Source organism: Manihot esculenta, chromosome 16, assembly GCF_001659605.2.
Source record: "Manihot esculenta cultivar AM560-2 chromosome 16, M.esculenta_v8, whole genome shotgun sequence".
Lineage (NCBI taxonomy): Eukaryota > Viridiplantae > Streptophyta > Magnoliopsida > Malpighiales > Euphorbiaceae > Manihot > Manihot esculenta.
Window position 1 is genome coordinate 33,245,159 of NC_035176.2, and position 21,875 is coordinate 33,267,033.

At 35.4% G+C, this 21,875-nt stretch overlaps 5 protein-coding genes across 6 annotated transcripts; 1 reads left to right on the top strand and 4 right to left on the bottom strand.

Annotated features, from left to right (window-relative positions):
* Positions 1–1,655: 1,655 nt before the first annotated feature.
* LOC110604023 (VQ motif-containing protein 11) lies at positions 1,656–2,643 on the bottom strand. Its single transcript, XM_021742051.2, has one exon. The coding sequence runs from the start codon at positions 2,436–2,438 to the stop codon at positions 1,902–1,904; it is 537 nt and encodes a 178-aa protein (XP_021597743.1). The 5' UTR covers positions 2,439–2,643; the 3' UTR covers positions 1,656–1,901.
* A 3,194-nt stretch (positions 2,644–5,837) lies between these two features.
* On the bottom strand, positions 5,838–8,495 carry LOC110602888. Of its 2 annotated transcripts, none has more exons than XM_021740469.2 (5): positions 8,213–8,495; positions 7,992–8,087; positions 7,549–7,686; positions 6,941–6,980; positions 5,838–6,103 (listed from the first exon to the last, which is right to left on the bottom strand). In XM_021740469.2, the coding sequence occupies exons 1-5, from the start codon at positions 8,351–8,353 to the stop codon at positions 6,033–6,035; spliced, it is 486 nt and encodes a 161-aa protein (XP_021596161.1). In that variant the 5' UTR covers positions 8,354–8,495; the 3' UTR covers positions 5,838–6,032. The 2 variants fall into 2 exon arrangements, with proteins under 2 accessions (XP_021596161.1, XP_021596162.1); XM_021740470.2 differs by having other exon boundaries at positions 7,549–7,674; positions 8,213–8,484.
* Positions 8,496–9,590: 1,095 nt separating this feature from the next.
* On the top strand, positions 9,591–13,163 carry LOC110604147 (zinc finger CCCH domain-containing protein 18). Its single transcript, XM_021742262.2, has 4 exons — positions 9,591–9,807; positions 10,782–11,093; positions 11,446–11,506; positions 11,976–13,163. The coding sequence occupies exons 1-4, from the start codon at positions 9,682–9,684 to the stop codon at positions 12,962–12,964; spliced, it is 1,488 nt and encodes a 495-aa protein (XP_021597954.1). The 5' UTR covers positions 9,591–9,681; the 3' UTR covers positions 12,965–13,163.
* Positions 13,164–13,690: 527 nt separating this feature from the next.
* LOC110603904 (protein TIC 55, chloroplastic) lies at positions 13,691–16,228 on the bottom strand. Its single transcript, XM_021741910.2, has 3 exons — positions 15,675–16,228; positions 15,046–15,148; positions 13,691–14,946 (listed from the first exon to the last, which is right to left on the bottom strand). Exons 1-3 carry the CDS (start codon positions 16,088–16,090, stop codon positions 13,828–13,830), a joined length of 1,638 nt encoding a protein of 545 aa, XP_021597602.1. The 5' UTR covers positions 16,091–16,228; the 3' UTR covers positions 13,691–13,827.
* A 527-nt stretch (positions 16,229–16,755) lies between these two features.
* LOC110603370 (peroxidase 46) lies at positions 16,756–19,561 on the bottom strand. The gene is made up of 4 exons (XM_021741076.2): positions 18,895–19,561; positions 17,544–17,723; positions 17,296–17,461; positions 16,756–17,219 (listed from the first exon to the last, which is right to left on the bottom strand). Exons 1-4 carry the CDS (start codon positions 19,135–19,137, stop codon positions 16,804–16,806), a joined length of 1,005 nt encoding a protein of 334 aa, XP_021596768.1. The 5' UTR covers positions 19,138–19,561; the 3' UTR covers positions 16,756–16,803.
* Between the last annotated feature and the right edge of the window lie 2,314 nt (positions 19,562–21,875).

A 21,875-nucleotide genomic window follows, 5' to 3' on the forward strand; every position in this document is an offset into this window, starting at 1 on the left:
GGAGGGACTAATAATTCCAGTAATTAACCAGAAATAGATTTTGACTAGTTAATGGAGAAAGATCAAGTCTCTCACCGGTTTAACTCAGACGATAATTACAGAGATTTTATATTATCATCATTGATAATAATTTTACAAGGTAGGTGAGAGACACGCCACTCCTTCACCATTGACCTCCACAAATTGATGAAGACAATGATAGGGTCACATAAATCAAACTAAGAGTTGAAAACCTCTCCTCTCCATTTAAAACAAATTTATATTATTCGCTAACACAGCCTAATGAAACTAAACCACTCCTACAACGGAATCATATTCAAACAAAACCCAACCCTTCCCTTCCCTTCCAACATCAAGATTTGAATTCCTGATCAGGCCATCTATTCTACGCCACTTTATTTGATAAATAATATAATAAGTTTAAGCATTAACTTAGTTTTCCATATTTCTTGAGGTGTCAAGAATTTCAACATTCATATAATTAACGCGTTTTCTTTGAGTTGAGTCCTCTATATCCGTTTACATTTCAAAACCTCACCGTTAATCTTTTTCTTGCTTTCACGTTGACAACAAACTCAAGAGTTCAAGTCGTCGACACAGAATTCCATAATCTTCCCTCTGTTTCCAGGGAAAGCCAAGCAGGAAAATTCAACTTTCATTCATTTTACTCTTAAACCTTGCTTTACGCTAGGGAGTAGGAGAGTGATCCTGATACGCTGAAACAGAAAAACACATTTCTCATTTAACAAATGAATTTGAGAGAGCCACGTGTACCACACCCAATAAATAAAGTGGGGACCACCTCAGGCACTTTCCTATTCTTTTGAGCTGAGCTCCACAGCAGGTCAACACACCCAAGAAGCAACCACGGACTGGTTCCGTGTCTTGACAAGGCAACTTTAACTTTTAATCCCACCCGTTTATCCAGATTAATCCAACGGTTTTCTATTTCTTTTCCGTACAACGTTAGGGTCTTCTGACAGTGACTTCAACGTCGGAACAAAAACGATTTCCACCAATGGGGCCCATGGACGTGCCCACTGCAAACCATTGAAATTAAGGGTCCACATTTCCAGTGTGGACTTAGGACACTCACGTTATGCGAATTATACATGCCAATCTAAATGCCAATGCAAATAACAAGTCAATGAAATGTGGGCATTTAATATAAACACGGTTCTATTAAATAATAACTACCAAAAAGTAGACTTTATAAAAAAAAAAACTCAGCATTTTTTTAAGATAATTATAATTGTTAATGTGAAAATTAATTTTTAATTTATTATTTTGACCATGTCCCTCAACAATTTCAAATAATTACTTAGTGAATGATGAAAATCATAAAATATTATTTTATCTAATTAAAATACTATAAAGAGTAATTGAACACTATAATCACGGGTTAGCCCGATAATAATTGTAGCTTCAACTCTCCCAATTCCTTTATTGTCTAACTCAAAAATTTAAAAAACAAAAACGATTTATTATGAATTTAAAATATAAATAAATAAATTTTATATTTTTTCAATATAAAATCCACTTACTTATAATAGATTAGAAATGTCAATCATTATCAGTTTGGCTAAAGGTTGCCATTACGTTAACTGTTCCACAGGCCTCCATTGATAATTAATGAACTGAAGAACTCAAATCTGTTAAAAAGTGAAACCAAACCCTTCCATTCTTGCGCAGAAAATCAAGGAACAACTGTTAACAGTACTATAATCATTTCTCCTTTGCTATATATCTAAAAGTAAGGATATGTTCGCCTATGGGATGTGATCAGATACATCTCCATCTCAGACTGTGACCCCAAACCCTGTGCAAGATATTCACCGGCCTTTAAAACTCAAGATTCTACGTATTTCAAACAACTTTTTTTCAAGAAACAATTAAAAAATCTAATCTTGTCTGGGAGAATTCAGTGGAAAAAGGGTCAAGAGCTCCGGTGGCTCATTTCCTCTCGGCGTAGTCAGCGGTGATGGATGCAGATAAAACCCTTTTTCTGCTATCGCCTTTTCTTCCTCAGAAACTGCTGGGGACAATGACGACGAGTCAGTGCTAGGGCTTCGAAAAAAGACCGACTCTAACGGAGTCACTGGACTAGGGATTAGTGAGTCGAGTCGGTGATGAGTTTGGCCCGGGGATAAGTGAGATGGTGAGTTTCGGAGAGAGGTAAGGCCAAGTTTGATTTCGAGTTTTCTCATGGCGTGTCTACGTTCTTGGAGCTTGAAAGGTGAGCGACGAGGGCTCATGGGGTCAACGGGATGTGAAAGCTTTGAAGAGAGTCTACCGGGAAGAGTGATGGGGAGTTTTTCTGAGTCGCTATCGACTAAACCCGTGAGCTTCTGGACTAGGTCTCTAAAAGTGTTTGCGTCTGCTTGAACAAAGGTTGTGGGCGAAGTTGGCGAAGAAGCTACGTTCATGTGTGTTTCCATTTTAGAGGAAAAAGAAATGATTTTGAAGTAAGTGTAGGAAAGGCCTAAGAGAAATATGAAACTGTTGGGTTTGTGAAGGGGTTGGAGATGATTTTCATGAGTGGATCTCAGTTGAGGGACAGGCAAATTTGGAGAAGGAAAATATGGGTATGCTTCTGCTTAATTAATAAGCTTTAGAATGAATTGGGTTAGGCATCGCCGAGTTTGCTCCTACTTAAATGGAAATTTTAGGAGGGATTCCACTATTATGACACAGGGGTTGAGGTGATTTTTGTGCAACCTACAAGAGAATGTCACTAATTTTAGAGAGTGAGATGCTTCGTGTTAATAATAATAATAAAATGACATTTATAAAAATGTTTTCCTTGTTTAGAATAAACAATTTCAATTCAATTTATTTAAGTTTGTTCCTAATAATTTTTTTTAATAATGATTTTATTTAAAATTAAAGAATTTAATTCTTAATTTAAAAAATTAAAATTATATATAATTTTTATAAAAATTTATTTAAATTTTTATTTATTAAATGAATCGTTTGAAATGAAATATGTATATAAGTCTCAAATTGGAATGAAAAACTGAGAGAAATGAATTTAAAATTTAATTTTTTACTTATTTGACTCCAATTCAAATTGTGCCAAGTTAAACTTATTAATAAACAAAAACATTTTGTTTAAGTGATAAAAAAAAAATCTAAAAGAATCATAAATAACCAATATTAATTAAATTGAGTATGAGAAATAATGAAAAAAAATCCTTGAGATTAATCAATTGCCACTTAAACAAACTATTCAGCTTTGGCTCTTAAGATGATCAATTTTTGTATTAAAAATATGAATTTTTAGAAAACAATTACAATAGCTTATAATATTTGATTTGATTACACATGGTTTACAATATTATCCCGTGATGACTACTCTCTATTATTTTATATAATAATAATAATAATAATTAAGGAAGCGTTTATTGTACGAATTAGCAACCCAACATCCTTTTCATACTTATTTCATTTTACAGAAACGAACTCAAAAAACAATAATAAACTCCAAAGATAAGTTTATGCAACCACGAAAATATTTATAATATTCGATTCATGGATTTTTCTTTAATTTCTTTCGTATGTCGAATCAATTAGATGGTTAAAATGAAAAGGTTGTATTAGAATAAAATAAAGAGATGAAATGGAATTCAAAATACATATATGTGAAAACATAAAAGTAGTTAATTTCACAGGAAACTAAAAGACATATACCCTAATCACAAATTTTCCTAATGTATTTTCTGGGTTTTGGTGATCAGAGCAGTAAAAAAAAGTGCGTGATAATATTCCTATAAACTTTATTCATTTCACTAGAAAATAATTTAAATAAATTTTTACTTTTTTTTTAATTTTAAAATATTGAAGTCCTTCATTGAAAAAAAAATCAATTTAAATTAAATTATTATAAAATCTTTGATTTCAAATAGATACAACATTATTCCCGATTACAAGATGATTTAAGAGAAATGCTTATTAGTTTAAGTATAAATATCAATAGATGAGATAATTTTATGGATAATTAACTAAAATAAGTTGAGACTCTTATCTAATGCGCAAAATTTGGATGCGATAAATATTAAGTCTATTTAAAAAATAAAACCAAATTAATTTTTTACTAGTCTTCCAGTTTGATGTTTAATGTTTCCACTTATTTCTCAACACCTCAGTTTAGATTTGATTTCCAATGTTTTATTTGTGTTGGGAAGCTATACTTGAAAACTTGGAGAACTAGTGAATGTTTGAGCATTCTCTTCTTAATTATTAGGGAAGTTTACATTTATTTCATATGGTTCAGTGAAACCAATCACATTAGATAATTTTTATCATGATTCTTATATTTTCAAATGGTTAATTATATCAAAATTTTCATGATTTTAATTTAAATTTAATAGTTGCAATCTATTTATATGTTTTATTTCTAATAATAAAAATATTTATTCGTTTTTAATCGGTTCAAGCAATTTTAAAATAGAATTATTCAATTCTTGTAATTTCAAACCACAATCATTTAATTCTTATAATTTCAAAACTATAACTATTCTTTTCCTATAATTTAAAATCACAGCAATTTAATTATTACAATTTATTGAAAGAACAAAATGGATAATGGCTTGAAAACATAAACCAAATAATGTGTTTTACAAAATAGAGAGACCGAATCACAAAAAAAGCATATAGTAATTTCTCGAAAACGTATAGCAAGCAATGCTAAAGCTACAGTATAAGAAATACTTTCCTTATGTTGGCTGTTCAGTGGTCAATGCGCAGCTCTGACTGATTGTGAAGGAACAGGCTTTCGTGCCAAGTGGTTGGAGCATGGAGGAGCCTCCAATCTCCAAGTAGCCGCATTCTAAAATACCTGTCAACAAGATACGAACATCAACGGCATGAGAAACATAAAACAAGTCTACAATTCTATTCATCTTGTGATTTCCTCTACATCTCAATATTTGGAATTCATGATCACAGTGATAGATTTCGTAGCCTCATGTCTTTCATAGCAGAGCTGGTTTTTTAAAGTCTGTTAAGTCAATTCATGTCAGGTGCAAACCAAAAGTTTTACATTGAGTAATTGATATGGCTTTCAACGTTCTCTTGCAGTTCGTGACAGCTGAATCACTTGCGGTTGAGAGTGAGGTGCTTTTTACCTTGCACAAAAAATACTCATCAAGTCTCCACCTTCCACTAAATCTAAACCTATAGATTATATTCACCCTCATATTGTCCAGGCCTCTACCATGCACTGCACCTGATTAAACCATCTAACATGGTGTTTAGTCATCATGGGATTTAGGAAATCAAGGGTTTATTTCAATGTCCCTATTCTCCATCTCTAATTCTCTGTAGAAGAACCATCATTTTGGCGGCTAGGAAGAGCGCAAAGTGGAATTAAGGATTCAGAGGCCAGTATAAACAGATGAAAATGAAGCGTCAGTCACAGGCTACGTAATGCTCTAATCAGGGGTTATCCTTCCCAACCCAATTATCTAAGTAATTATTAACCTCCTAATCAGAACCTTCATGTATCCATCCAAGATGATAGATAACTACAGATTCAGTGAGCCGATGAATTGGAGTTTAATACTAAGTTCATCTTGGGGCACATTCTTAAAAACTTGAACACCGACTGAAGTGCTTACTGCCCCACGACAAAAAGGAAGCATATTAGCTGTGAATACCTGCAACCTTAATACATATATCCAACTTGAATAAAAAGATACAGGTTTTTTCCATGATAATCCCTGGATATTTTGATAATTCCTGCTCTGGGGTGCACCTCCAGAAGGTCATCATCACAACCTCTGAAACTTTATGGTCTTCCAAGCATGTATGAAAAGTAGATCAGTACACAGATACCATAGAAAAGGCTATTCTGATACAAACAACATGTTTTTGCAAGTCTGTACAAACAAAACAGAGAATCACAATGCCAGTGAAAGAAAATATGATGGCAACCCTGCAGCAAAACTTAACTACTGATTCCTCATCCAACATTATTTGGGAGGTCCATAGAACATGTCGTGCAACCAATAATACTTTTCAACAAAGGCAATTCAATTGCTTTCAACTATAGCTGAGAAGAGTAATTTGTTAATGTCCTCAGATTCTGAATTCTTCTCATCCCCTGCATCAATAATGCAAATTTGCATGAAATTTTGTTTATAATTCCTATGTTTGCAAGTGATATACGATTATCTTGGAAAGTCTTAAGGAAAAAGAAACAGCAGAGTATGAGAAACTTCTATTTTCTTGTCCTAACAAACCTCCAGCAACTCGATTTTTTTCCAGTCTGGATGTCAAAAATTATTTTGCAAGGGAAAAAACTTTGAATGCCTTGTAATGGCTCCAACATGCAATTCTATTTTAACAGTATTCTTTAGGGCAGTGAATGGATACTTGGTCCTAAACACTGATCCCAAACAATGTTGTCATATAAGCTAAAAGGAACAATACTAATGCAGCCAAGGAAATCAAATTTATTACTATTCTGATTTAATTTTTCAATGTACAATTAAAAATTTTATGTTTATATTAATTGAATTTTGCTTAGCAATTTCTTGTTTGGGATAATAAATCCTGGTACTAGTAGGATTAATGATTCTACTATAAATATCTATGTCATTTATGCATTGTATTAGAAATTGTAATGATTGACGATTGATTTGAGAATTTTGTTCTCTTGAGAAATTGTTTCCAATCCCCCTTGTTTTATTTATTCTGCATCAAATACTAAAATTGACGCCCAAAGCCTGCATCATTTCACGGTCAGAATAGAAAAATGAAGTTTTACATAGCGGAAACAGAATTTTTCTATGATTTATTAGTCATATAAAAGATGAGAACATCAAATTTTTGCACTATAACTTTCACATTTTCAGTCATAGTGACAAGCATATCATTTCTATTATGCATTAAATGATTAACTCCACCTGTGAAAAGCCATTGCATTTATAATACATACCTACTCTTGATCTGACTTGAATTGTCCACTCATCAACAATCTGAATGATAACAAAGGGACAAAAGAGAAATTATATTATATCAGAAATGCTATTGCATATATCAGTTAGTAAATAAAAGAGAATAAGCCATTGGATCAGCAGCCCAGTGCGAGTGCCTGCCCTGTAGTGGAGGTGGTTAGGGTTCAAAACTAGCAGTCCCCATCCCCCTCAAAAATTTCAAAAGAATCAGGAAAAAAAAAAGGAAAGGGCAACAATGAAGTAAATAAAAATATATGGAGGTTGTGTAGGCTTTATTATCACCAAAGAAAAGCTATCCAACACATCTCCAGATGGGTATTTACTTGTGTAAAGCCTCACAATTAGTTTTGGTTGCTTGCTGGCAAATGGTGCAAACACTTGCACACCATTTGGAAAATTTTGCAACCCTCCAGACCAGTGAAAAATAAATCAAAAACTATATTCAATTTAAAACATGATTTGCTATCACGCTCCACTTGGTTTCCAAAATTAAAATCAATAGGACACACCACTTTGCTCAAGTTTTTCTCTTCCATATATCTACAGGGACCTACAATAGTAAAAAGAGTAGTTCAATGGAAAAGCAAACCTGATTGAAATTAGCAAATGCAGGGTCCTCATCGACGGTAGCGACGGAAATGCCCGTGGATGCTTGCATTCTCTGTAATAAACTTCTGTTTCCAACAAGAGTTGTCCGTGCTTTATCAATCAAGTCCTGCAAATGGAACTTTAATTCAAGAATCACTATAATGAATTTGTCTATCTTTTGCACGAAATGAACAATGGGCCACCTAGTCCACCTTAACTCTCCTTGTTTCTCTTTATATCTAGAATTGAGGAGAGATAAAACTTCACTACTCGCTTGAAACCATAGACAATAAGAATCTCCGTTCAGGATAAAAAAGAACTATTAATTTACTGGGTTCTCGTCTAAAACAACCCAAAAAAAAATCCAACGATTAATCATTACTTATACCTATATTAATCATTGCCTTCGATTAAAAATACACCCAAACAAAGGAAAAAGAGCACCTGTTTGGCAGCTAGAAGCTCGCGGCACTGCTCTTTCAACGTAGTAAGATCCTCCTGTATCTTCTTTATCCGATTACATAGCTTCATAGGATTTGCCTGCAGTTAAAAATTGCCAAATTAATTAGCCTTTACAACTTGACTTTCCAATTCGCAAAGTACATCAAAATTAATGAACGAAAACCAGAAAGGCATAACAATATTTGAGAGCTAAAGAAGCATACACTATCAGGATAGACTTGTTGAAACTCCTTGTCGAGCTTCAGCTGAACCAGAGTGAGATCGTGGTTTGCCTTTGTCAATAGATTCACTAAACCATCTGCTGCTTGGTGGTGGTGGTGCTGATGGTGGGTACTATGCCCCATTTTGTTCCTCTCTCCTTTCTAGGGTTTCAATGCACTCAATACTGTGCTCTGCCCAGCATCAGCCTTTTGATTTTGGAATTTGTGGGTGGAACTTCGGGTGAATTTTAACCGGTTTTTAATTATCGGGAGAGATCTTACCCTTGCTTTTAAACTTTGCGCCCGCGTTTAAATTTATACAAAATTATTTGCTAATATTATTATTTAGACGAAATTAATTAGTAAATTATTGTACACTTTGTTCTTTTCATTGGTAGGTTAAATTTTGTGGATTCATTTAACTGTAAGAACTCTCAAGATTTTCAAAGTAACATTTTATCAGACAATTTTTTAATGATTTTTTATCATTTGATTAAAAAAAAAAAATTATCTCATGCTTTTTTTTTCAGTTCACTCATTTTAGTGGGTTGAAAAATTAAAAAGAAATAAAAAGATCACTTTAAAATATCTCTCATGACTTCAAAGCAATCTCATTCCAAACAAAGCAAGTAATTCAATTTCTTGTGCTTTTAGAATTAGGTTTTTAAATTGTTTGTTGATTTATTTAAAAAAATCTTATAAAATTTATTTTTTCCTTTGTCTTTATTTTTAGCATTGCACTTAGTGAGATTCATAGAGTAAAAAATATAAGAGAGAATTGAATCTCTATCACCGTTCTCTTTCTTTTTTTTTTTATATATATATATATATATTTTTTCTTTATCTAGTAGATAAAATATTTAAAATTAAATCTACACCGTTTAATCTCTCCATCTCAATTAATTTGAAGCTTATTAAAATGAAGAATATTTAATTAATTTTCATTTAATTTTTTTCTCTCTCAATCTATTTTAACCATCATAAAATAAATAAATAAAAATCCAAAAGCATAAATCGAATTAGCTTTCAAACTCATTCATATGATATATTTAACATTACTATTAAAACCGTTATTAAAAAGAAAACTTTTTAGATATGCGGTTTAGAAAATATTAAAAATAATTTAAAAAAATTCCATAAAACCTCAAAAAATATGAATATACAAAATAAAATCCCAAAAAAATGTGTATAATTATTAACTCATTAACAAAATATCCTTATTAACTCATTAATATTTTATTCTTATAGTTAAAATATAATTATTTTTGTAAATTTTTAGAATATAATTACGTATATAATAAAATTTCTGTTAAATTTTTACACAAAGAATAATTGAAAAATAATTTGGAATTTACTTTTATCTATTTATAATATAGGACGGAAGCTCTGTTACTGCGGACTGCCAATTTCCTTGATTATCTGGCGAAAATTTATCCTCCTCAACCACATTTGATCTCGAAGGACTCACTGCGATGGCGAGCGAAGAAGAAAGAGCTATAGAGGATCAGCTGGAGCTTCAGTTGCAGGAGCAGAAAGATTCACTCGCTGCCTTGAACGATGCTCTCGCCTCTGACCCCTCCAATGCTGAGCTTCTCTCGGTACACCTACCTTCTCATATCTCCTTTTAAAAAATTAATATTTTGCTTTTCTAATTGAGGGTTAGGGTTCTTTCGTTGATATGAAGCTTGTAATGGGTCTGGGCAATACGATTCTGATTTAGGTAACTTCCCTTTTGTTCGGTTTGCCTGATTATTTTGGCATATATTGATAGGGATTCGCTGAAAAAAAAAAAAACATGAGTATCAAACTTCGTAATTATTAGAAAGTTGAGTTCTTCATCTTTTATTTGATATTTTCCTTGTACTTGATTAAGGAGTGGACTTTTCTGTCGAAGGCTTAATTTATGATATTGTTGCGAGACAGCAACCAATCAAAATTTCTTTATTGTTTGATAAGCGACTTATGAGCAAGCTAACAAATTGAAATCTATAGTTGTCCCTTGTTTTTGACTTGGGAGCCAACAGCGCTATCATGCACAAAACTGTTGATTGATTTGTTAGAGCTTTCCTACCTGACAGCAATACTTGTTTCTGAAACAAGAGTGAAAAGTAAAATAACGTTCTTCAATGGCTAATTTCGACGGTTTTCTTCCTAGTGCTTATACAACTTGTTTCTGTTTGAGGAACGCCTTCTTGTGGTTGAGTAGATAGAGTATGCAATTTTTTCTAAGTATATATGAGAGTACAGATTTACCACACGTGCATGCAAGCATCATGGAGATCAGTTACGTAAGAAGTGTTAACCCTCACCATGATGCTCCCCGTTATCTTGTTTCATCTTGGATTCTTACAAAATGGAGAAATTAGTTATGAGTGGAGCTTCTTTGATGCTTTAAATCGATGCTGGGTTAAAAAGAGAATGCTACATGTAGAGAGGAATGCCCTCCCCTCCTCCCCACACTCTCTTCCTTTCATTTTGACTTTCCTTGATGGGTGGAGTTGGTGTATTAATTCTTTGGCTACATATGTTTTGTGGTGGTTTCCACATGTTGAAGTTATCTTATCTCTTTCAGGTTCAAGAGGAGCTTGTCCAGGCAATTAAAGATGCAGAGGATGGACTTCTGCACCTAAAGCGTGCTCGCTTATTGCGAGAAGTTGATTCCGCGCTTCATGATTCTAAGCATAATACTGGTTATGTCAAGGTAGAGCCTCTTGATCCAAATGATGTTGAACCAGAACAACTGGAGGAGCAAAGTTACTCTGTTGGATCAAAATGTAGATTCCGTTACAATGATGGACGATGGTACAATGGTAAAGTTATTGAGTTGGAAGGTTCTAATACTGTGAAGATCTCTTTCCTCACTCCCACCTCAGAAAATATGATGGTGCGTTATTCTTATGATTTAATGTTTCTTTGTAGCAAAAAAGTTGCACCTTTATTTCTTTTAGGGAATGGTGTACAAGATAGTCCATTGCTTAACTAGGCTTTTTCCCCCTCTTTTTAGATTTTTTGATCTCCAGTTTTTCAATTCGTGTTTCTCCTTAACATCTCTTGTGTGCGGGAGACTTTGAGTGGATGCAATTTGCCTTTTGAAAAGCCAAAAGCAAATTGCGAAATTCTACTCATACACTTAATATTAATGTACTAGAATTATATTGAGCTAGTTTTAAGTTAAAAAGCAAAGAACTGTTGGCTTTCAGTAGTTATTGTACTAATGATAGAACACCCAAGCGCAGATATGCAAGTTTTTTCTGCAACAACGATGTCGTTTTGGTACTAACTGCCGCTTATCGCATGGTATGTTGCAATAACTTCCACTATGTGGACTGGTAGATCTCATCATTTTCTGCAGATTTTGTTTTCATATTTCAATTTTCACAGACTTGGATTTTGAAAACAACTTCTTTAAAATAATAATGTGCCGACATTTTTTTTTAAAACTTTTGTTCTTTAAACAATCTTTTTGGTTTTTGGTACTAAATCTTTGCATTGATGCTTGAGAAGCTCTTTGATTTGAATACTCTGTTCCCAACGTAGGAGAAGTTAGGTAATCACTTTGTTTTGTTTCGGCAAATCAGTGATCATTTTCTCATCAAGGTTCTTGCTGGGCCAGTACTCCTATGTTAGAACTCAATTTGCCTTTTTTCTCATTTTAGCTGTGGCATATTCCCAACACATTTATGTAATGCTGCCATTTCATATGTATATCTTTTGCTAGAAAAGTTTGTTGCCGGATCTCAGAATTGACTTGGGCTTATATCTGCAGGGTTTGATGTGTCATTGTCTTCTCTAAGGAAGTACCTCCCAACAACGTGGGATCAGTCACTGGTGGGTTCCAGTATTTGGGCAGTTTCAGATAGTAAGACTGGCATTTGGAGGAAAGCTGAACTTGAATCATGGGACGATGAACTCGGAGTAGGGAAGGTTGTTTTTTGTGATGATGGAAGCTCTGCCAAGGTTGAGACTGATGCAATAACTTTGTCCGAGTATGCTTTAATGAGTGATGGAGAAGAAAGTGATTCAAGCTCAGAACAATCAGATTCTAGCGACTATGAAGAAGAGAGTACACAAGGTTTAGGATTTCTCGAGAGCAGCACTCTGCAAAGAGGCATACAAACAGAAACTGCCATATTTGCCAAGTGGGAAAATCACACCCGGGGCATAGCTTCAAAGATGATGGCAAACATGGGTTATCGTGATGGAATGGGTTTAGGTGCATCTGGACAGGGAATGTTGGATCCCATTTCTGTGAAGGTCCTTCCACCAAAGCAATCGCTTGATCATGCTTTACAATCTCAAAATGGAGAAGAGATGAAAGAGGATCAGGCAAAGAAGCGAAGCAGAGGTGGAAAGAGAAAACGCGAGAAGAAGTTTGCTGCTATGGCTAGGGCAGCAGAAGATGAAGAGGAAATGAGACCAGATGTTTTCAGTCTTATCAATACTCAACTGGCTATGCATAGTGAGGTGTTGAATGGAGGGTCTGCTAAGAAGCATCAAAATAAAGGTTCTGGAGAGAAGAAAGTGGACAGAAGAGTTCTGGTTGCATATGATGAGGAGGTGAAGGAGTTGAGAATGCGAATAGAGAAGCTCGAAGAGATGGCAAGTAGAAACAAAAAGGAGAAGGTGGTCTATGAGGCTGCAATGAGGAAGTTGATTGAGACTCGCAAAGCTTTGGCAGAAGCTGAGGCGGCTCATGCCTCTGCGTCAAGTGCAGTTTTGAGCAAAGAAAAAGAGAAGAAATGGCTCAAGTTTTGAGGTGTGATAATATCAATGTTGTTGTGTAATGCTATGATATCTAGTGTATGGATGGATGGTCCAGAAGTTGCTGCATAATAGATTAGCGATTAGGTTATTATTTTGCAGATATCATCTGAAAATGAACAAGGGTTCAAGAACAGTATTCGTCCTTCTTATTTTATATTATTTTATTTTTTGCAATAAAGTGTATTTTTAATTAAAATTTTAGTTTAGTAGTAGTACGGAAAAATATCTTGAAAATTTAAATTAAAATTCTTAAGTTATTCAATTTTTGTAAAATTTAATTTTTATAATATCCACTTATTAACTCCCATCTCCAGATCCCCTATGTATATAAACATATATCTGACTATTCTTCTAAACATTTTGTACTGTCGTTTTAAGGACTAATAGACGCTATTGTCACGTTCATGACATGTTATTCTTAGATCAGTTTCGCCCTGCCAATGGTTGAGATGTTAGTAAAGGTAAAATTTCAATTTTAAGCAACTGTTTTATATAGAAAAAATAACTTAAGAAAAATCTCAATTCCTATTGGTTTAAAAATTCTTACTTGGCAGAACTAGATTCGCAAAGCACTCATTAAGCTTAAGAAACCAAATCAACTGTAAACTAAGTCAACTGTACGATCAAAATTACCAGCAACCTACCATTTATATAATGCTCTTTCACCTGGGACAAGGATTTCCAGCAAACATGAATGATATGAGGGTAAACTCGGTCTATCTAAGAATATGTTTTAACCATATAATTCTGTGATTCTGATTAGGTTTTTTGACTTTACATCTGCATGCACAATCAATAGCCCCTTCATATAGTAGGCCTGAGTACAACAGAAACTTGTGAAACCACCTGCCTAATCACAATCTTCTGTGTGTTCTTATGAAATTTGTTGTGTTCATTGCAATAGCAGTTGAGCATCCATAAACTCCTGCCAAGCACAAGCCTGCTGATACCAAGAGAAACGTCTTCCACTGCCTTCCGGATGCTAGAATAGCCAATGCACTCAACACGAGAGCTATAGCCGAAAGGGTGTTTTTCCAAGATTCAAAAGCTTTGACAGCACTACTGCATTCCCTGCAATGGATAACATGCCGGAAATACCTGTTTGCCAAATTGGGTGCATGCATTGTTCCAATCCCACCCTTGGCTGGTGAAGAAGCCGAAACTCCGGCAACAAGTCCAGCTAGTGCATGTTCAACAACTGCAGGCACTTCAGGTAAAGAGATTGTGCTGTGCCCAAAATAATAAGGCATTCCATGTCCAACTTTATCCATCCATTTCCTGTATTCTGCTACCCATGTATCCGAGGACCTTAAATTGAGGTACAGATTCTTCGTGGGGATTTTTTCTTTCATTAAAACCTCATTTTGGGATGATAAGAATCCCATATCTTGTTCAAAGACCTTACTTGCATTCTGATGAAAGTACCAATTGGGAATCCATTTTATAATGTGGGATCTTTTTGTTCCTCCAAACCTCACAATGAGCATGGATTTTCCTTGTCCAGTTGGTCTGCAAAGGAAGAGGCCAGTGAAGTACTGCTTCACTCCATTCTCATCAACGAATTCTCTACTATTCTGAAGAACACATGGTGCTTCAAATCGTAAGAAGTTTGGTGACGACTGATCTTTTTCCTTTCCCCACCATCCTGCAAATCCCCGATCAGTGCGTTCAGTGACCTCAAAACACAGTGGCTGGGCATCTTCTCTTTTTGCAGTCCAGTCTGTCCGATCATGTGAGATTGGAATATGTGCTGGATCCATGAGGTTTTCAAGAAGTATAGAGTGATCATAAGGAAGCTCATGAACAGTTGAAGTATCTTGGAACCCTGGCCTGGCAAAATTCTCAAACCAAGGTAGCTTATTAAGGTTTGGTGGATTCTTTTGGGACATCCATACCCACACAACTCCTTGTGACTCCCTCACCTCGTATGTTTTGACACAAGCCGATCGAGGAATTTTAGCATTTGCAGGAAGCTGTAATGAAGAAATTCATGATATCACTAGCTTGGATGGAAAAATAATTTAAGACATGAAATGTAAATGAAACTACGCACATGGAAAGTGTTGTCTGACCTGAGGTATCTTCACACATTTGCCTTCTCCTTCGAATTGCCAACCATGATAGAGACATTCAAGTCTTCCATCTATCAACTGACCTTCTGATAGTTTAGCTAACCTGAACCAAAGCAGAGCCAAAATTCAGGGTTTTGTTAATAAAGGGTGCAAATGGACTGTTAATTAGGTTGCCCGAGGCAAATGAACAATTGGGTAAAAAAAGAAAAAAGGTCTAAACTTTTGAACTGGCCGCATCATGGAACAAGTACCCAATCACTGGATTTGTTATAGCTTAAGAAGGCAATGCTGCTCAATAATAAATCTGACTAAGCTTTGATTTTTCTGTAGGACAGAGGAGTTGCTCCATGGACACTGGCAGTAGAAAGGCAACTGGAGAACTACCTAAGTGCCAGAACCAAGTAATTAAGCCGACCCATTTTCATACCATGAAATTTTTGAAGAGTTATTTCAGAATCTTTTCAAATTGCCATTGGATTCTGGGAATTCAATCATATTTTCTGTCACAATCACATTTCACTTACAAGAAGAAATTTTTTTAAGAACATCCAAACTAAAATATAAGAGAAGCATCACAAAATGGAAATGACTTGAGAGTTGAGATACAAAGCCATGAAGCAATGAATTACCTGTGACAACACCTATCTTCATAACAGCGAAGCTCACCTTCTCCATCTTTAAACAAAACTATCTGCTTATCAAACACAGTGAGTCCCAAAGGTGCATCATCTGGTACATCCCTAGTAAGGTAAAGTGGGTACCACTCCTCCGTCCAATCATAATCCGCCACCACTCTCTCCTCCCTCCTCTCCTCCTCAGTAGAGGGACCCGCAAGCACCACATGATCATCTTCTACTTCTCTGCTCTCAGGAACAGTGGGGGATCGTAGATCAGTAATTGCATGGCATTTTGTTCGGGGAGGTTTTATGGGCAGTGGTTTGAGAAGGTGGGTGTTAGGGTAAAGGGGTAAAGATGGTGTGAGTTTGGGAGAAAAAGGGAAGGGTTTAGAGAGGGAGGTGGTGTAAGAAAGAAATGGTAACGCCATAATTTAAGGTTTGCAGAGTCTGCTAAAATTTTAGACAGAAGATATAGGAAGCTTACAGAGAAAAGTGTTGCTTAGAAGAAATTTGCACCGTTTATGGCCACACGATTTTTTGCCCACGTCTCTCATCTCTTGTCAAGCCTTAAGTTTGAAATACATACAAACATATATATGAAAAATTCTTAGTAGGCTCGGTTGACCATCAATTTAATACACTATAAAAGAATAAGTTTATTAAAAAATCAACCAATTTATGTTTTAAATTCATAATAAACTCTTCGATAAAAAAAATCATAATAAATTAAATTTTGACAAATTTTTTATAAACATATCTATTTTTATTTTCTCTTTCCTCCCCTCCATCTTCAACCCAAATAAATAAATGAGTTTATAGTATACCTCACCTGCATGAAAAATTATTAAATGCGCTCAGATTATTAAATTTATTATTTTTATGCAATATTTATTGAGATTATATTTTTTATAAATAAAAATAATCTGATATCTATACATACATATTATAGAATTTGCCATTTAATGGTTAGAGTTTAAATATCTCTTCAATTTATTAAATTAAATTAAATATTATATATATATATAAAATTTCATACTGAAATATTTTTCATATACAAGCTTTCAGCAAAGAACATGATTTATTCAAAGTTCACTGAGACATTAAATAGAATTGAATTTCCTTGCTTCTTTCTTTCGAAACTTCACCCATTAATCTCTGAACAAAATCGTCGAATTTCACCATCTTCCCCTGTCTTAACTCCAATGCTAGTTAGCTTCAAAAATGACTGTCTCCAGCTCTCAAAAAACCTGCCTTCATCATTAGCGAAATCCTTTACTTGTTCCCTTGTTCTTTCATCCTCTAAAAGAACAGAATCTGATTGGAAAAGCCCTTTATGGGCTAACAGATTTCTATAATATTGATTATCAAAGGCAGAGGATGTTTCAGGATCATTGTTAACTGTTATTGATGGACTTGCTCCTGCTGGACACATGCTCATTAGCTCTCTTGCATAACTGGTGTCTAGAAATGAGTCAATGAGTTTGAGCTTTCCATGAGAATCTTCCTGGAACCGATCGCTGAATGCGCTGCAATGAGCTGCTCCTATAGTATGAGCACCTGCAAAAGCCTTGAATCCATTAAACAGAGCTACTCTTGAATGTGAGCAGAAATCAGAAGTTTGCAGTTGCATTACCTGAAAGGGTAACAAGGTCTTCCAGGGATAATCCTTTAGAGGAGAAGATTTTGATCATATCATCCATTGTAAAACTTGTATCTACAATGTTTGGTCTCACATTTGCAACTAAAGATTCCCTCCCATCTCTCCTACCTGTTGGAATCTGGATCATTGGTCCTCCTGTCTGTTTTCATATATTGAATGATCAACAAGAAGAAGCATGTAAATGCAGTAGTATGGAATAACAAAAACACCAGGAATATTACAATTGCAACAGCATCTCTCGCAGCCAAAGCCAAAATATCAGCGCAAGAAACAGTTTCTGGACAGAATATTTCAAGTAGTCTTTTAGCTGAATTGATAACTGCAAATCCTCCAAGAGACTTGTTTGCTGGATCACTTTGCTCCGTCCCATTTCCTTGCAGCAGCACAGATGCGTCACAACCCTGCAAGCATTTCAGATTACATTCTGCTGTGCCGGTAAACATATTGTAACAGCCCGGCCCTTTTCCACCGGCACTGTTACCACTCACAGCCCGGACTGGCTCCAGCGCTGTGAGCAGCTCTTAACATCCTCTCACCCTCACGGGCTCTTGAGGCAGGATTTGTCCCTCGGGGGAGCCACTACGGCCCACCCTAGCCCAAGGGTTTTGGCTTATGGCACTTTTCCACCATAAGTCGCCTCCCCCACTACTCGAACCCTTGACCTCCCACTTTAAGGGAATAGTCTGGTGAGAGTGAGTACCAATTCTTCTACTTAGAAGAATTGGTACTCACTCTCACCAGACTATTCCCTTAAAGTGGGAGGTCAAGGGTTCGAGTAGTGGGGGAGGCGACTTATGGTGGAAAAGTGCCATAAGCCAAAACCCTTGGGCTAGGGTGGGCCGTAGTGGCTCCCCCGAGGGACAAATCCTGCCTCAAGAGCCCGTGAGGGTGAGAGGATGTTAAGAGCTGCTCACAGTGGCCGCCCCCAGGAGGTGTAACGGGCTGTGAGTGGTAACAGCGCTGGAGCCAGTCCGGGCTGTTACACATATTGTCACTTTGTTTATGAAGGATAATTCATGCATTTTCTTTGGATTGATAGGAAAAAAGAATGGTCGAGCCAACTCTGGACAATCACCCATCAGGTGGCTTCGAGTGCAAAGATGATAAGAATTTGCTTATTGATTCGGTGGGTGGCTGAAGTGTGTGAAGTGGAGAGACCAGTAAATCTGTACACAGGATAATCTAGTGAGTCTTTTCTGGGCCAGAGGCATGCCTTAACAGCTGAATTTTCTCTTACAATTTATTTCTAGGGAAATTTGTTTTTTTTTCTCACAAGCAATTTCATGCCTTAAATTCTTGGAAGTGCAGTGTCCATTCTGTATCAAGAGCGAACTCAAACTCACAAAAAACGAGAAGCATATATGCAGATTTTGATTCAATCAATTTATCCTGTAATCTTCCTGGGCATAGTTTTATTCATTTCTGAATTGAGCAAGTAATGAATAAGAATTGTGCATATGCGTGAGCGTGTTGCTTCTACAAAGGTGGATGATATAAGCATACGCCAACTACTTTAACAAGTTCTTTAAGTGGCATATCCAAATTCTCCATTTGGGTGAAAAATGCACTCACCTCCACAAAGCAGTCATGGAACACCAAGCGAAGAAGCTTCCCAGGAATTGTTGGATCAGAAGAAGATGCCGATCTCACAGTGTTTACAACTATGAATTCAACAGTTGGGCATGAAGCTGCATAAAAGTTGAAAGATAGGCTACCAGAAGCAGCAGCAGCAACGAGACTGAAGAGAACAAGAATGAGAACATAACTTAAACGGGGAAGAGTAGAAAATAACAGAGTTTTTGTCTCCATGACCATTTTGGGTGGTTTGCTATTGTCTTGAGCACTGCTTCAGTTTTTAAGGCGCGCATTTGAAGAGAGAAAATCGAGTGAACACCATATATCTCTGCATTTAAAGCTGCATTTATGTGGGTAACGTCGTGTCAGAAGGTAGATGGCATGCAGTTGTGGGATCAGAGAAAATGAAGCTCAGCATTCATCTCAACTTCCTCATCTGCTTGTGCATGCACATTCCTCTGGAACTACTTGGGCATTGGGATTCACATTTTAGAATTGACTCATCTAGTTCATCTTCAAAATCAGTCATTTGCCGCAAGTCCGTTCGCAGGCTGTAGCTTCCCAACCCGCAAGGCGTTTACTTTTCTAGTAAGCGAACCGATTACTGGGTGAAAACTTAAGCTCCATTACATCTCGCAGTTCCAAACGGTTAAAAAGGCTACCGGCCGGATTGAATATCAGATTCTACCTCTAATTGAGGTGTAGATAAGACATAGCTACCGGTATTATTATTTGCCAGCAAATCGTAGCAAGTCAAATTTTCACTTTATTTGTCGGCACAATAATAAATAAGATTAAATTATATTTTAATTTTTTTTAATTAATTATATTTTAATCTTTAAATTATATCTTAATAAATAAATGTATATTTATATTTTTAAAATCTAACCCTCAAATACTTATATTTTCAATTCATTCGAATGAATGCATGAATCAATCAAATGATTGATCAAATTTCTAAAAATTATTTTTTCTATCCATGACATCCTTATTATATCATAAATTTATTTGTTAATTCATAGATAAATGGCAAGTTAAATCTCTAAAAATTATTTTTTTTCTACAATATTCTTATTGCATCCCTAAGACAAACTTTTTCTTCCCACAGTTACCCTAAATCCCATCACTCACCTCTCTTTCTCTCTTATTAGCTCCTCTCTCTACATAATTGTTCTTCTAGCCTCACCCACTGCCAACAAATGGAAGCTTAACTTTTTAATCACAAACTCTCACTTCTGGAAAAGGAAGTGAAGCAACTTGTCCTCCTTGATGCCAAAAATTTTAATCACAATCTCTCGATCTTTGTAACTCTCCATGCCCAACTTGTCCTCCTTTACCCCTCAAATTTCAAAAATTATCAATCTTACCCTTCCATGTGTCTGCAGAAACATTTTTGCTGGACCAATCAATCAAATCCTCACTCCTTTGGCTTGCCGCTGGTAAGTTGTTGCAGAAAAGGATTGTGGATTGTAGATTGGCTTCCTTAATGTGTGGGCATGGCAAGAAAGTAGTTTGGATATTCATTTTCTTTAATTTTTTTACTCAATTTCTGATTTCTGTCATGAGATGGTGATTGCAATCTTGCTTAAATCTTTTGTATTCCTTACTCTCTTACTCCTACTCAAGCTAATCTCTCCCATAATTGTGGTTCTCAAAATCAGTCTAAAGCATACCGAGAGGTGATAGAATTATGGAAGTAAGGACTTTAAAGTTTATAAACTGAAAAATTAGAAAATTAAGTATTCAATTTTAAAATATAAAAATTAATTTATCAATTACCTAAAATTTAAGAGTTAAAATTTAAGAATTAAAGTATAATTTATGAAATACCGAAATTTTGCGCTGTATCGCTGTATTTTTCATGAGATAGAAAAGTAAAAACCATTCACCCATACGAGAAAATTTGTGAATAAGTGGTTTATCTATCAATATATATATAAAGAGAAGGGGTCGCGGGTGGAGAAAGCTTGAAAATGATATTTTACTGTAAGCACTGTCGTAATGTTCATATTTATGTCATTCCCAATTCTAATCGATGAAAGCTGGCATCAATAAAGAATTGTAAAACCGGACAACTAACAAGACTAAGTGCTACCCGGATACTGTCTTCAGTTGCTGCTTCTTGCCATCACAAAATCATCATCTGCGCAGGGCCACAAAATACAACACCAACACGACTTCAGCCTCCATGAAAGTTCCATCCGCCATTACTTTTGGTGAACCATCTCCTTTTGCATCAAGAAATTAATGGCTGCATTCCTCCTCACTCTCTCAAGTGGTGGCATGGAATAAAACAACATCACCTTTTATCTCAACTCCAATGGTAATTCACACCAAAACAAGTTAGTTCAATTAAAAGCCCAAAACATTAATGTCTGTTCCTTGGATGGTGTTACATCAATTAGTTTAAGAATATATAAAACGAAGTCAATAGCCACACTATATTAATCTCACCATTGCATACACCTTATACAATATGCCTCCAGAATCATATCTGCACCAACTGCATATAGAAGAAGAAAAATTTGGGGTTGGTCAATGTAAATACATGCAGAACCACCTCAGGAACCCATAAATTAGCAAGAAATTAGGTAATCAATTCAAATCATGATAAACAAGTTATAAACATCTCTCTGTTACTTTCGTGCTGAATAAATTTTGTCAGGTATTCCCAAATTCTTCTAGTAATAAAGAAAAATTGTTCCTATTTCAGGTAAACCAAACAGGATCAACAATAACAGAGAACAGCTAAAATTCAGATGTTGCTGCTCAGGGAAACATAACTAGCTAATTGGGATGGAAAGGAACCAGAGAACATACTAGATTAGAAGATTTTGAGAAATCAGAGGCTTCAGTATTGACAGATCGAAATCATGCAAAACCAAAATTATGGCAACAGTTTTGTCAAAGGAAAGCAAAAATTCCTGAATTAGTGGGGCGGGACCATGAGTTGTCCTCTTGATAACTGATACACTGTC

Coding starts and splice junctions, on each gene's coding strand:
- LOC110603370 (XM_021741076.2), bottom strand. CDS start 19,137: ATGGTCATGGAGACAAAAACTCTGTTATTTTCTACTCTTCCCCGTTTA. Junction 17,462..17,543: donor CGAGAGATGCTGTTGCAATT/GTAATATTCCTG, acceptor ATATGAAAACAG/ACAGGAGGACCAATGATCCA. Junction 17,220..17,295: donor AGACCTTGTTACCCTTTCAG/GTAATGCAACTG, acceptor AGGCTTTTGCAG/GTGCTCATACTATAGGAGCA.
- LOC110604147 (XM_021742262.2), top strand. CDS start 9,682: ATGGCGAGCGAAGAAGAAAGAGCTATAGAGGATCAGCTGGAGCTTCAG. Junction 9,808..10,781: donor CCAATGCTGAGCTTCTCTCG/GTACACCTACCT, acceptor TATCTCTTTCAG/GTTCAAGAGGAGCTTGTCCA. Junction 11,507..11,975: donor TAACTGCCGCTTATCGCATG/GTATGTTGCAAT, acceptor TTATATCTGCAG/GGTTTGATGTGTCATTGTCT.
- LOC110603904 (XM_021741910.2), bottom strand. CDS start 16,090: ATGGCGTTACCATTTCTTTCTTACACCACCTCCCTCTCTAAACCCTTC. Junction 15,149..15,674: donor GAAGATAGGTGTTGTCACAG/GTAATTCATTGC, acceptor GCTTTGGTTCAG/GTTAGCTAAACTATCAGAAG. Junction 14,947..15,045: donor AATGTGTGAAGATACCTCAG/GTCAGACAACAC, acceptor TCTTCATTACAG/CTTCCTGCAAATGCTAAAAT.
- LOC110602888 (XM_021740469.2), bottom strand. CDS start 8,353: ATGGGGCATAGTACCCACCATCAGCACCACCACCACCAAGCAGCAGAT. Junction 7,687..7,991: donor AGCTTCTAGCTGCCAAACAG/GTGCTCTTTTTC, acceptor CTTGAATTAAAG/TTCCATTTGCAGGACTTGAT. Junction 6,104..6,940: donor TCAAGTCAGATCAAGAGTAG/GTATGTATTATA, acceptor TTATTGATGCAG/GGGATGAGAAGAATTCAGAA.
- LOC110604023 (XM_021742051.2), bottom strand. CDS start 2,438: ATGGAAACACACATGAACGTAGCTTCTTCGCCAACTTCGCCCACAACC.